The sequence below is a fragment of the Nicrophorus vespilloides genome, unplaced genomic scaffold, assembly GCF_001412225.1.
Source record: "Nicrophorus vespilloides isolate i.1.1-1 unplaced genomic scaffold, Nicve_v1.0, whole genome shotgun sequence".
NCBI lineage: Eukaryota > Metazoa > Arthropoda > Insecta > Coleoptera > Silphidae > Nicrophorus > Nicrophorus vespilloides.
The window spans coordinates 27,635-41,028 of NW_017098369.1; the positions used below are offsets into that span (position 1 = coordinate 27,635).

The window sequence follows — 13,394 nt, forward strand, 5'->3', positions numbered from 1 at the left end:
TAAACAACTTCAATAATCTTTAGCCCTTTGGCCAATACATGTAAGTTTTGCTATAATAATGTTTCACAAAGGTAAGTTAAAATATTTATTAAATATTAATAAGTTAAATTATTTATTTATTATGAATACTTATATTTTTTTACATAATTACATAAAATTAAACTGTATAAGAATATTAAATTAATAAATTACTGTAATTGATTGCATTCAATTGTAATTAATGAAGAATCAATAAATTAATAATATTTTACAAAAAACATGAAAGCGAAAAAAACACGTGCTAGTTTAATCAATATGTTTTTGTTAATATTTTTTTTTGATTACTTAATAATGAAATAATAGTTATTGCAAATATTTATATGGTAATGATAAATTGCGTTGTTATTTATTAAATTGAATTAGAACAATGAGATATGAAGTGATGGATCCAACCAAACCAAACAAAGCACTGTAATTAACCGCAAAGAAACCAGCGGCTGAGAATGATGGACATTTATTGGTAGCTAATAGTGCCAGTTCTTGCAATTCCTGCTTGTAATTTAAATCGTTGGGAACTTCTCCAAGCTCTTGGATAAGATTGTAGGAGATCACTGAAGTAAGCTTTATCTCATCAGTTGCATGGTTGCAAGCAGAGAAAATGGCCAAAGCTGTGATCTGAAACAGTAACAATTTGATAAAGGTGAGAGATGTTAAAAAAATCATAAAAGTGGTATATTTACAATTGGTAAGGACGCCCGCATTATGCAAACAATAACCAGTTCAGATCCATATTTAAATCCGTCGATGTCCTTTTCTCCTGATCCATAGATCAAGGCTAAGTTTATAGGAAGCAATAGGTTGAACACGATGACTATGTAAAGGCTAACGAATTGCCAACCGAAGATTTTGTTGTACAGATCAATCAGATTTGTCAGATTTGTGAACTGCTTAGTGATTTTTTTCAAAGTCCATTGCTGTTTCGTCTTTATTTTAGCTGAGGCTGATCCCGAATAATTAGCGCAAATGTTGTTAGTCTGTGACCATTCTCCTCTCGTCAAGATCCCATTCAGCACTTCCATCCTATACTTGATGGCGTACGCGTAATTCCTTAAGAGCATTGCCAGCACGATAATGTAATAGCTCTGGAAGTCTTTCAGAAAGAAGAACTTATAGATATGCATTCCCAAGGTGCTCATCCACGTGTATAGGTTATACGTAAAGAAGATGATCATGTAGATGTGAATTAGTACCATTTCCATTACAAACCTTATATTGGGATGCTTAGATTCACTGGGTATATACTGGAAGTCGATGTCTATTTTCTTCATATTAGTTAAGAAGATGCTGACGATATTTCCATTCATCAAGTTGATACCCACGATAGAGATGAGGTTGGCCACGATCAATGTTAAATCCGATCCAACGTCAATCACGAATCCAGTTACCGACATGGTTTTTTGTACGTAAACGATTTTTCCATAGATTGTGTAAACATAGGAAAATAGGAGAAGGCAAGCAGCTGCAGATCCGTACAAATACTTGCTCTTGTAATCCTCGACGTTGCACAAGTTTACAGGTGGTAAAATCGCCATTGTTTTGCATAACGTGTGCAATGTTTCTAAGGATCTGATGTTCGTTTTAGGGTTGTAGTTCAACATTTTAAACGCGACTGAAACCATGCTTATCCGTCTGTTACGTAATTTACATTATTTTTTCTACTTAATTACTTTTTTCAATAAAGCACACGCATAGCATAATGATGAGAGGTTTTTGATGAAACTGTATTTTGCTATAAAGTGCGTGTACAACTAGAAATTACTGTTCAGTTCGCCGACATTTCATTATTTACAAAGCCAAGCCCAATGTGCTTACATTTTTATGCGCGTTTTTATTTTGTTCAGTTTTTGTATTTTTGTTTTGTTTTCTCATATTCTAATTGCAGCAAATTGTTTGTTTGTGTGTATTTGTTGAACGACTTTAATATCCTTAAACGGTTTTCCCTTTGTATGAACAAAAATGTTTACATAAATACTAGTATGTGCATGTGTTTATTTATTATTTAAAGAAATAGAATTTGGTCATTATCTGAAACAAATTATTTTTACATCACAAACATAAAAGATACGATATATACTACTCGCCAAGAACTTGTGAATATAAAATATATTAAAAATTTAATTTGCATGCAATTTATAATGGATTGCGTTGTTTATTTATTAAATTGAATTAAGACAATAAGATATGAAGTTATTGAACCAACTAAACCAAACAACACGCTGTAATTAACCGTGAAAAACCCAGCTGCTGAGAATGTTGGACATTTATTGATAGCTAATAGTGCCAGTTCTTGTAATTCCTGCTTGTAATATAAATCGTTGGGAGCTTCTCCAAGCTCTTGGATAAGATTATAGGAGATCACTGAAGTTTGATTGATTTCTTCAGTTGCATGATTACAAGCAGAGAAAATAGCAAATCCGGTGATCTGAAACAGTAAAAAAATGATCAAAGTAAGAGATATCAAAAAATCATAAAAGTGGTATAATTACAATTGGTAAAGACGCCCACATTATGCAAACAATAACCAGTTCAGATCCATATTTAAATCCGTCGATGTCCTTTTCTCCTGATCCATAGATCAAGGCTAAGTTAATAGGAAGCAATAGGTTGAACACTATGACTATGTAAAGACTAACAAATTGCCAACCGAAAATTTTGTTGTACAGATCAATCAGATTTGTCAGATTTGTGAACTGCTTGGTGATCTTCTTCAAAGTCCAATTCTGTTTCGTCTTTAATTTAGCTGAATAATTAGCGACCAAAATTTTATTAGTCTGCGTCCATTCTCCTCTCGCCAAGATCCCATTCAGTACTTCCATCCTGTACTTGATGGCGTATGCGTAATTCCTCAAAAGCATTGTCAGCACGATTATGTAATAGTTCTGGAAGTCTTTCAGAAAGAAGAACTTGTAGATATCCATTCCCAAGGTGCTCATCCACATGCATAGATTATACGTAAAGAAGATAATCATGTAGATGTGAATTAGTATCATTTCCATTACAAACCTCATGTTGAGATGCTTAGATTCACTAGGTAGATACTGCAACTCGTAGTCTATTTTCTTCATGTTAGTTAAGAAGATGCTGACTGTATTTCCGTTCATCAAGTTGATACCCACAATAGATATGAGGTTGGCCAGGATCAAGGTTAAATCCGATCCAACGTCAATCAGGAATCCGGTTATCGTCATGGTTTTCCTTACATAAACGATCTTTCCATAGGTCGTGTAGGCATAGGACAACAGAAGAAGACAAGCAACTGTAGATCCGTACAAATACTTGCTCTTGTAATCCTCGACGTTGCATAAGTTTACAGGTGGTAAAATTGCCATTGTCTTGCATAACGTGTGCAATGTTTCTATTGATCTGATGTTCGTTTTCGCGTTATAGTTCAACATTTTAAACGCGACTGAAACAATGTTTAACTGACTGCTACGTAATTTATATCTATCGTTGTTTTATTTTTTTTCTTTAATTACTTTATTTTAATACCGCACATGCACAGTTTACTGATCAGAAACTTTTGATAAAACTATAGTTCGCTATAAAATGCGAGTGCAACCAGAAATTACTGTTCAATTCGCCGACATTTCATTATTAATAATGCCAACCCCAATGTGCTTACGTTTTTATGCGCGTTTATATTTGTTCAGTTTTTGGTAGTTTTGTTTTCTTTTCTCTTAGTCTAATTACAGCAAATTGTTTGTTTGTGTGTATTTGTTGAACGATTTTAATATCGTTAATGAATAGACGGCTTTCCCTTCGCATGAATAAAAAAGTTTACATAAATATTAGTATGTGCTTTCACTTTAATAGTTAAATAGATCGAATTTGGTAATTATCTGGAATAAATTCCATTATAATTATCTTACAAAATATTTTGACTTCATAACTATAACGAATACAATATATACTACGCACTACTTGTGAATATAAAATATTTTAAATAAAGAATTTGAATGTAATTTATAATGGATTGCGTTGTTTATTTATTAAATTGAATTAGGACAATCAGATATGAAGTGATGGATCCAACTAAACCAAACAAAACGCTGTAATTAACCGTGTAAAATCCAGCTGCTGAGAATGATGGACATTTATTGGTAGCCAATTCCGCCAGTTCTTGCAATTCCTGCTTGTAATTCATATCATTGGGAGCTTCTCCAAGCTCTTGGATAAGGTTGTAGGCTATCACTGAAGTATGCCTTATCTTTTCAGTTGCATGATTACAAGCTGAGAAAATGGCAATAGCTGTGATCTATAACAGTAAATATATGATAAAAGTAAGGAATGTTCAAATATGATTAAGATTGGTATAATTACAATTGGTAAAGATGCCCACATTATGCAAAGAGCAACCAGTTCAGATCCATATTTAAATCCATTTATATCCTTGTCTCCTGATCCATAGATCAAGGCTAAGTTTATAGGAAGCAAGAGGTTTATCACGATAACTACGTAAAGACTAACGAATTGCCAACCGAAGATCGTGTTATACATATCAATCAGATTCGTCAAATTCGTGAACTGCTTGATGATCTTCTTCAAAGTCCAATGGGGTTTTGTCTTTAAATTAGCTGAGACGCATCCTGAATAATCTGCGATGCAAATCTTGTCACTCTGCGTCCATTCTCTTCTCGTTAAAATCCCATTCAATACTTCCATCCTATATTTGATGGCGTATGCGTAATTCCTCATGAGTATTGCCAACACGATGATGTAATAGTTCTGGAAGTCTCTGAGGCAGAAGTATATGTACGTATCCCATCCCAAGGAGCTCACCCACGTGTATACGTTATACGCAATAAAGATGATCATATAGATATGTATTAGTATCATTTCCATTACAAACCTCATGTTGGAATGCTTACAATCACTGGGTAGATACTGGAACTCGCAGTCTATTTTCTTCATGTTAGTTAAAAATATGCAGACGGTACTTCCGTTCATCAAGTTGATACCCACGATAGAGATGAGGTTGGCCATGATCAATGTTAAATCCGATCCAATATCAATCAGGAATCCGGTGACCGTCATAGATTCCTTCATGTAAACGAACTTTCCGTATGTCGTGAAGACATAGGATAACAGGAGAAAGCAAGCAACTGCAGATCCGTACAAATACTTGCGCTTATAATCCTCGACGCTGCATAAATTTGCAGGTGGTAAAATAGCCATTGTCTTGCATAACGTATGCAACGTTTGTATGGACCTGATGTTCGTTTTCGCGTTACAGTTCCACATTTTGAACTAGAGTGAAATAATGCTTATCCTATGGTTATGTAATCTATCGTTGTTTTTTTCTTCTCGTCCTTAATTACTTTATTTTAATAACGCTCACGCATAGCTTAATGATTGGAAAGTGTTGGTGAAACTGAAGTTCGCTATATGACAGGAAATTACCGTTTCATTATGTAAAAAGTCAACCCCAGGGTGAATACGTTCTCGTGCGCGTTTTTCTTTTGTTTTTATTTTCTCATATTCCAATTAGAGCAAATTACTTGTTTGTGTGTATTTGTTGAACGAATTTAATATCGTTAATAAAGGGACCGTTGTTTTCTCTTTTCATAAAAAAATAATATTCATTGTTGTGTCATTGTGTTATTAACTGAAATAAATTCCATGATAATTATAGTTACGTAATTAATAATATAATATATCAAGAATAACCGTTTCATTTATAGTTGTGAAAATTTGTATTAATTTTATGAAAGAATTTTAATGTTATTTATATAAAGTAAAAAAAATAAATGTAATAGTTGTGAATATGCATTGTTTATGAATTTTTGTTAATTCTAAGTTATAGTTTAGTATTTTTGATGGCTACACATTATGCGCATTATAAAAATAATGTAAAATACCTAAACTTATGTAAATTGAAGAATATTTGCGTTTGCCTTTGATGTAGTAAATTTAGAATACCGGGAATTGGAAATTGGACGATGGAATTGTTTTTCATGCAGCTTAATTAGTGCCCATGGAGAGTACCGTTAATTGTAATGCCGGTCAAATATCCAAACGACTTTGTTTCACACTTCGTAATCAGTGCTTCAATGAAAGTTTCCGTTTTTTCGTGCGGTTTTGTTATACAAAAAAAATGTACCTTAAAAGTGTCAAACAATTTGCAAAATGCATTATATTTTCCATACTAATCACCGTAAACCTTGCAGACGATGAATACGCAACGTTAAAAGCTGCTAAAGTGTATTTTACTAAAGGAAGTTCAATTGGGGTAAGCTTACTTTATTTTACTATTAGTTTCTTAAAACATTAGCATTGCTATTTGTACAAATTATAAATTTTAAACTAAACTTTCAATTTATTAATTATGATGACATTCTTTATTCTTATGTATGTTATTCTTATGTATTTATATATTTTTATGGTTAATTTCCATTTTGAAAGAAAACCTCCTAACAAACACAATCAATATATTATATAACATTTGTAAGAAGGTTTTCAATTACGAATTAATCAAATAAAGACATTTGTTTAAAACTTTCATCAATCATTGTACTGCAATATATTTATAAATATGTATATTTTTTTCTTTATAGTTGCTTTTAGCTTTGGCTCTGCCTTTAGAAGAACCCTACAAGAACTCTTTTGTAGCCTACAACATTGAAGCTAACTTTAATTTACCTGACAATGCGACAGCTGTAGAATATCCACCTCTATTGGAAAGAGAAGCGAAATTCTTGAACAGGAAATTTGTATACAACTTAATCGAAACCAAAATGAAATCGTGAGTCTCTAATATTTACCTATACATAAAAAGAATTATAGCAGATTGATTTGATTCTAACAATTATATTAAAGTTAATTATAAAATAAATTAAATGTCATTAATATTTAAATAATTTTATATCATAAAAAAACTTTAATTTTAATTAATAAAACTAAATAGTAAGATTTAATAATTTTGAAATTCCTAATAAAAATATTGAAATCAAATATATTAAAGCCACTATTTTTTTTTTAATCTTCAGTTATTTTTATTAGGAATTTAATTTCAATATTAATAATTGTCGAAAAATGCCTTCGAAATTTGAAATATCTAGTGTAAAATATAATTAATCCAAAACATCAACAGTTATTTTTGTTAATGAATGAAACATCTAGTTTTCGTGATTTTGTTTAGAAAGAAAATAAGGTGGTATAGCGAGTGTAGGTACATAAATACGGTTGTTTGGATAAGGTGTAATTATCGCTCGTTAGTACTAATAAATATTGGCTTTGTTGTATGTTTGCTCTTGTGGTTAGTGGAGATCGATTGAAACGTTTCTATTGCAGGAATGGCGTTCCGGGCAAAAGCTGTCTTCTCAGAATCATCTGCGAGGCGTCATCACACACCATGGATCACAACGGCGTTTTGGCCGATCTTCTACACGTACTTTTGACGTAAGAACTTGATACAAAATGTAACATATGTTTTGTTATTGTTTATGAAGATCAATGATGTTTGTTTGTAATATTTTATCCAATACAATTTCGTTTAGAGAAATATAAAATGAAATCTTGCAAAATTATGAAAAACTACATAGAAATATTTTTTTAGCATTTAACAAAACAATGATTTTATTAGTAGCCAATATTGTTTCCAATATTTTTTTCTGTATTAAACAAAGAAATGGTAAAAAATAATTAAATTCTAGGAAAACATGAAAACTTGTGTAATTCTTAATTTTGTGATACTTTTTACTAAATAATTGATTACTTAAGTTTTTAGAAGAGTCTCCACTTCTATAAATAAGTTAAACTGCATTAATTTGAATGAAAATAAGCTAAATTTATATTTTTTTCACATTTGTAATTGATTTCACGTTCTTTTGTTTTGTTTTAGACCATCAAGTAGTAACGAAGAAGGCATATCGAAAGAGTACTTTGAAGCAGAAAAACTTGGTGCTTCCCAAAATTGCGAAAAGTTTAATAAAATTTGTAAAATCAGTTTCCTAAATATGTTCAGTTGGATCGGAAACGCTTTATGATATTGAATAAATCTTAGTAAATTATCAATCAATGTATCAATTAAAAAAAGAGAAGCAAAAAACTATACTTTTATTTACTCGTGAGTAATAACCCATTTATAGGTGAAGGAATTATTGAGTTTACAATGAATATTAGATAATACATACATCTAATATTAATTGATAAACAAATGTTATCAATTAGGTTTAAGTAATTTATGCGACAGTTTCACACATTGCAATATAAAAAATCTAAAATGTATTAATATTTTATAATAAAATATGTACGTTTTCTAGTTTAAGTTCATATTGCGATTTAATGGACATTTGAATATTGCTTAGGTAGACATGTGTTTAAAAATTACATTTTAAGTAAAATTTTAATGTTTATAAAGAAATATGGACAAAAAAATAATTAAATCAAATATTTTATAACAAACGAACATAAATAATAAATTGATTTTTTTTTGCTAAAATTGTAAATTATTTTAAATTTTGTTATCAAAATTGTTAAATTATTACTGTATTATTATGATTTAAACGTAACAAACGTAACAATATTACATCATTTTTGTTAAAATATTGAGAATTTTTAATTATTGAATTTTCCATTATTATTATATAATTTAGTTGAATAACAACGAACCAAATCATTTGAAATAAATTCATTGGATATGATTAAATGTACAATTTGAAATTATAATTTACTTCATATTTTAGATAAATAATATTACAAATTTAGATTATCTTCAATTTTGTGCGGAGATTAATAAATTGTGTAGATGTTTTGGAAAACTGCATACATATATTTTTTGAATGATTATTATTTAGGTTTTTTTTCGGTATTCGTTGGGATCCAGGTAGAATCTGACGTAAATGTAATAACAGTTAACTCTTGTTAACACGTCCAGGTACATAAATTAACACCGAGAGCGTTCAACTAAATAATCTTTCCGAAGCGTGAAACGAAGGTGTCGCAAGTTCTTGTAACGATCAAAAAAGTAAAACAAGAATCTTGAACCATTAACATAGAAAAAATATATAGAAAATGCAACATATTTCAACGCGCGTTTGTGTAATAAGCATTCTGCTGCTGACGTGCACTTTAAGAAGGACGAAATCGGACGGCGAAAAAGGATCCATCAGGAATCCCATTAGGTTCCCATATGGTGACGCCTTCATGGGCGTAAGTACTTCAATTTAAAGCTTAATGCAGCATTTACGATGTTCATATTCTAGTTGTTTATAGCACTCGCTCTTCCATTAGAAGTGGACAATATAGACTTGTTCTTCTCGTACAACTTCGAAGGTAACTACGTGCTACCACAAAACCAAACCGAATGGGAATATCCACCAATTATATCAAAATCCTTCAATATTGCTAGGAAATTCGTATACAACGCCTTCGAATTCAAGTTAAAATCGTAAGTTTTCTACAACATTTATGAATTGTAATAATGTGTTTGTTATTTTTAGAAATGGTTTTCCTGGGAAACCTTGTTTGTTGAGAAGTATTTGCGAGGCAGCTGAATACAGCATGGACCATAACGGCGTCCTCGCCGATTTAATTCACATAATGTTGTCGTGAGTTACGTAATTTGCGAGATTAACACATTAAAACGCTTCAATCATCATTTCAGTCCGTCGACGTCGAAAACGGAGGGTTTGCACGAGTATGAGAACGCCGAGAATTATGGAAGATTCTACAAGCACTGCAAAAAGTACAAGAAAAAGTGTCCCATCAGCGTGCTCGAAATGGTTTCTCATATAGGTGATGTAATTCAATAAAATTAGGAGTAAAATAAAAAATAATAAAAAAAAATATGACAATTCCAATTTATTTCTATATTAACAATATGATATAAATTATTCGCTAAATAGAAGTTATTAGAGAAATTGCATGTACATAATGATGTAATATAACATATAAAAAATTCTATTTATTCTACATAGAGGACGTATGAAATTTCCTATGGAAAATGATGCAAATGAATAGAAGTAGGAGTAATATTAAAAAAATATGATTTATTTATATATAAGTAAGATATATAAAAATTTATATGGAAAATTATGTAATTTAATTGAATTGGGAGTAAAATAGTATTAATAATATTACTATTTATTGAGTTGGCAAAAAAGAAATTTCGAGTTTTAGTTCAAAATAAAATTCAATTTGTATATATAAAGAATGAACTAAAATCAATTACATATTTACTATTTTGTCGCATAACTTTATGTCATCTTTCTGGCAACTTTATTTCTACTTCTTATCAGTATAAAACTGAACCAAGTGAGATTTCAGGTCATAATTAGTAAAAGTTTTGCCATTCAAAGAGTTTTGCAAACTTGAAGAGAAATGGTAATCTAATGGTTAAAGGTCAGGATAAAGTGAGGCATATATTTCCAACCAAGCTCCAATAATTTTACACGAGTTACTAAAAAATGTATAAGGATTTGCATTGTTTTGTTAGAATATGAGTTGCCAATTATGGCCATTTTTCTTTGATTGCTTTCTTCAGTTTCATTAGTTGTTGATAGTAAATATCTTAGGTGATCGTTTGATTCCTTTTGAACATTTTTTTGTAATCCACCAAATTGTTAGCATGAACTTTTTTGATGCTATTCAGCTTTAGATATGTTTTGTTAATAACTCTTGGATCATGATCATTTTCGATTGATGTAAATGTTGATGATTTATTTTTCATCACCAATAATGATTAATTTTAAAAAAGCAAATATTGATTCGTTATGTTAAGTGAATATTTGTCTTCATTTAAGACATTTAAGTGTTTTTCAGTTGTGATACGTTTCCTCTCTGCACAGTTATATAACAATCTTATTAAATTATGACTTTCTTTCCTATACGGAAATAATAAAGTAAAGTACGTCGAAAATGTTCGATTTTGTACTCCTGCTAAAAGTAACATCAAATGACGAAAATGAAGGAAATTACTTTCTTCTCAATCCAATATTTGCTACAAATGAAATTTCCTATGGAAAATGATGTAATTAATTGAAATATGAAGAAAATTGAAATTAAACAATGTTTTTGTCTATATAGAAGATGTATGAAATTTTTTATGGAAACAATAAAATTAGAAGAAAAATATGTGAAATTATGTATGAAAAATTTTCTGGCAAAATTCTGCTTGAACTCTGCTCTGATGACATTTTCAAAAGAATAATGAAACAATGTACATTTGTATTCATTTTGTTGCTTGGTGCTTTTGTCCTATTCATATTGCACTCTGCATTAATATACAATAATCAGGAAACACGTGCAATCCACTTAAATAATACATATATTAATTATTAATAACAATAAAAACTGTGTGATTTATTAGTCTAATAAATTAAAGTGAATTTGATTAAAATTTACAAAAAAAGAAAATATTTCATAATGGAAAAATTATGTAAGATTAAATCACTAATTACATCATTAATTATTTACGATTGGAACAATATTTGAAACCCAATTATTTTTGTACATTATTCATTATAATATAATCTTTTAATGATAATAAGAAACAACATGTTTTATTTAAGGAAATTGGGTACAAAGAACAAAAATGTTTCCATTATTTCATAAATTACATTATTTTAATAAAAAAAATATGTTTATTTTTAATATAATTTTTGGTTAAATTTCTAATAAATGTATTTATGCAAATATTCTATAATTATTCAAAATTTAACTAACTTATAATAGTGGAAAAGTACGTAAAACTTTTATAGAATATATAATAAGAATGTGAATATATATACAATTATTTTAATACATTAATTTAAAAAAAAAAATGGAAATTCTATAGAACTTGTTGAGCGTTGAGTTCCTTACTTTATTATATCGAACTGTCGATGCAAATTCCATGCAAAAAAAACATAAATATTTATAAATCCATTATCATTTGCGTATTTAAACTCGTGTTTTTAAATCGAAATCAGTAAACGCACTTTACTCGTCTCAGAGCATCAGCGTTACATATTTTCTTCTTTAAAACGATAAAGTTGTATTTAATTCGTAAGTAGTTTGTTTGAAATACAAATAATAATGAAAGTTAATAAATTACTTTGTTTAGAGTCGATTGTGAAAATGGATTTCGGTGATATGTTGGAAATACAGAAGATCCAAAATATGCTTGATAATATTTCAGACAACGCCTACAACTTCCTTTATTTGTTATACATTGTTAATGTTTAAATTTAGTATTTAATTGAATTGTATTACAACGATTAGATAGGAAGCTACTGATGTTATGATGGTAAGAACCATTGTGTAATCTATGGTAAAGAAGCCAGCAGCTGATAGTATTAACGGTCGGAAGGATATCTCTTGCACCAGGAAGTTGAGGTTTGTCCTTTCGTTGCAGTTGGTCTCCACTGGAAGGAGACACAGGATCTTGTAGGAAATCAAGAGTGTTTCTTGGCTTTTATCCAAGATTTTGTTGGCTCCAGAAGCTAGAATAACGCAGTATATCTAAAATGAAGAAATTTAAGTGTTAATTAAAATATTTATATAAAGCTCCTCACTATTTCCATCATAAGCCAAAGGACGTAAACAGCTATGTTAAAATATTTGTAGTCGCTCATTATTGTAGATTTCTCGATTCCATAAATGATGATGTTATTCATACTTAATAAAATCTGTACTATTGTTCTTATAGTCGTGTAAAATATTTTCCAACCAAAGATGTTATTGAATATATCTATCAGTTCAGTGATTGATGTATAGATTTGTGGAGCTGTTTCTATGCTTCGATCTGTAAACCACTTGTATTTCTTCTTGGTATGTTCCACTTCATTTCCAACAACCTGCAACTTCTTTTCCAGCAGAACATTCAAATGATTCAAACGTATGACTACGGATAGTAAGAAATTATACTGGACTAAACAAGAGATGGTCATAAATAAAGATTGGAAATATTCGTAGATTGAGTATTGGAGCAGATTCACACCATGTATGGAAACCTGCACGTAAATCTCCAACACTATAACGGTTATCATTAAGATATTGATGGTGGCCGTTTCCAGGTTCATGGATTCCTTATTCGATTTCATGTAAAGCCTTTGATCCACCGAATTCATGATCCTGAAGAAATCCTTGTACTTCTCTTGGTTCCATAATAAAGCACCTAGGATTGTTGAGGTGCAAATGAAGTACGTTCCGAATTTGAAGAGGCAGTTCAGAACGATGACGTTTGTCTGTAAATTCGGAAAGCGATACGCGAAGTCACCATATACATTGTACACTGAACCTACAACTGTGAACGCGAATAAAGCGAATCTGTAGATTCTGTTGCAGGGGGAACTTGGCTTTCCTCTGAGGGCATCGTATTCAGGCACTATACCCAAATAATTTGCTAAAGTATAGAAAGCCCTATTGTAGGGCAT

The 13,394-nt window shown here is 30.2% G+C and overlaps 5 protein-coding genes across 5 annotated transcripts; 1 reads left to right on the forward strand and 4 right to left on the reverse strand.

Annotated features, from left to right (window-relative positions):
• Nucleotides 1–381: 381 nt before the first annotated feature.
• LOC108562260 (putative gustatory receptor 28b) lies at nt 382–1,658 on the reverse strand. The gene is made up of 2 exons (XM_017920535.1): nt 720–1,658; nt 382–654 (listed from the first exon to the last, which is right to left on the reverse strand). The coding sequence occupies exons 1-2, from the start codon at nt 1,656–1,658 to the stop codon at nt 382–384; spliced, it is 1,212 nt and encodes a 403-aa protein (XP_017776024.1).
• A 402-nt stretch (nt 1,659–2,060) lies between these two features.
• LOC108562261 lies at nt 2,061–3,368 on the reverse strand. Its single transcript, XM_017920536.1, has 3 exons — nt 2,526–3,368; nt 2,277–2,461; nt 2,061–2,064 (listed from the first exon to the last, which is right to left on the reverse strand). The coding sequence occupies exons 1-3, from the start codon at nt 3,366–3,368 to the stop codon at nt 2,061–2,063; spliced, it is 1,032 nt and encodes a 343-aa protein (XP_017776025.1).
• Nucleotides 3,369–4,021: 653 nt separating this feature from the next.
• On the reverse strand, nt 4,022–5,214 carry LOC108562262. Its single transcript, XM_017920537.1, has 2 exons — nt 4,360–5,214; nt 4,022–4,294 (listed from the first exon to the last, which is right to left on the reverse strand). The coding sequence occupies exons 1-2, from the start codon at nt 5,212–5,214 to the stop codon at nt 4,022–4,024; spliced, it is 1,128 nt and encodes a 375-aa protein (XP_017776026.1).
• Nucleotides 5,215–6,117: 903 nt separating this feature from the next.
• LOC108562263 lies at nt 6,118–9,791 on the forward strand. Its single transcript, XM_017920539.1, has 8 exons — nt 6,118–6,268; nt 6,594–6,781; nt 7,330–7,437; nt 7,880–7,960; nt 9,087–9,189; nt 9,243–9,427; nt 9,480–9,587; nt 9,644–9,791. Exons 1-8 carry the CDS (start codon nt 6,134–6,136, stop codon nt 9,789–9,791), a joined length of 1,056 nt encoding a protein of 351 aa, XP_017776028.1. The 5' UTR covers nt 6,118–6,133.
• A 2,297-nt stretch (nt 9,792–12,088) lies between these two features.
• Nucleotides 12,089–13,394, reverse strand: LOC108562264 (putative gustatory receptor 39b). Its single transcript, XM_017920540.1, has 2 exons — nt 12,534–13,394; nt 12,089–12,480 (listed from the first exon to the last, which is right to left on the reverse strand). The coding sequence occupies exons 1-2, from the start codon at nt 13,392–13,394 to the stop codon at nt 12,214–12,216; spliced, it is 1,128 nt and encodes a 375-aa protein (XP_017776029.1). The 3' UTR covers nt 12,089–12,213.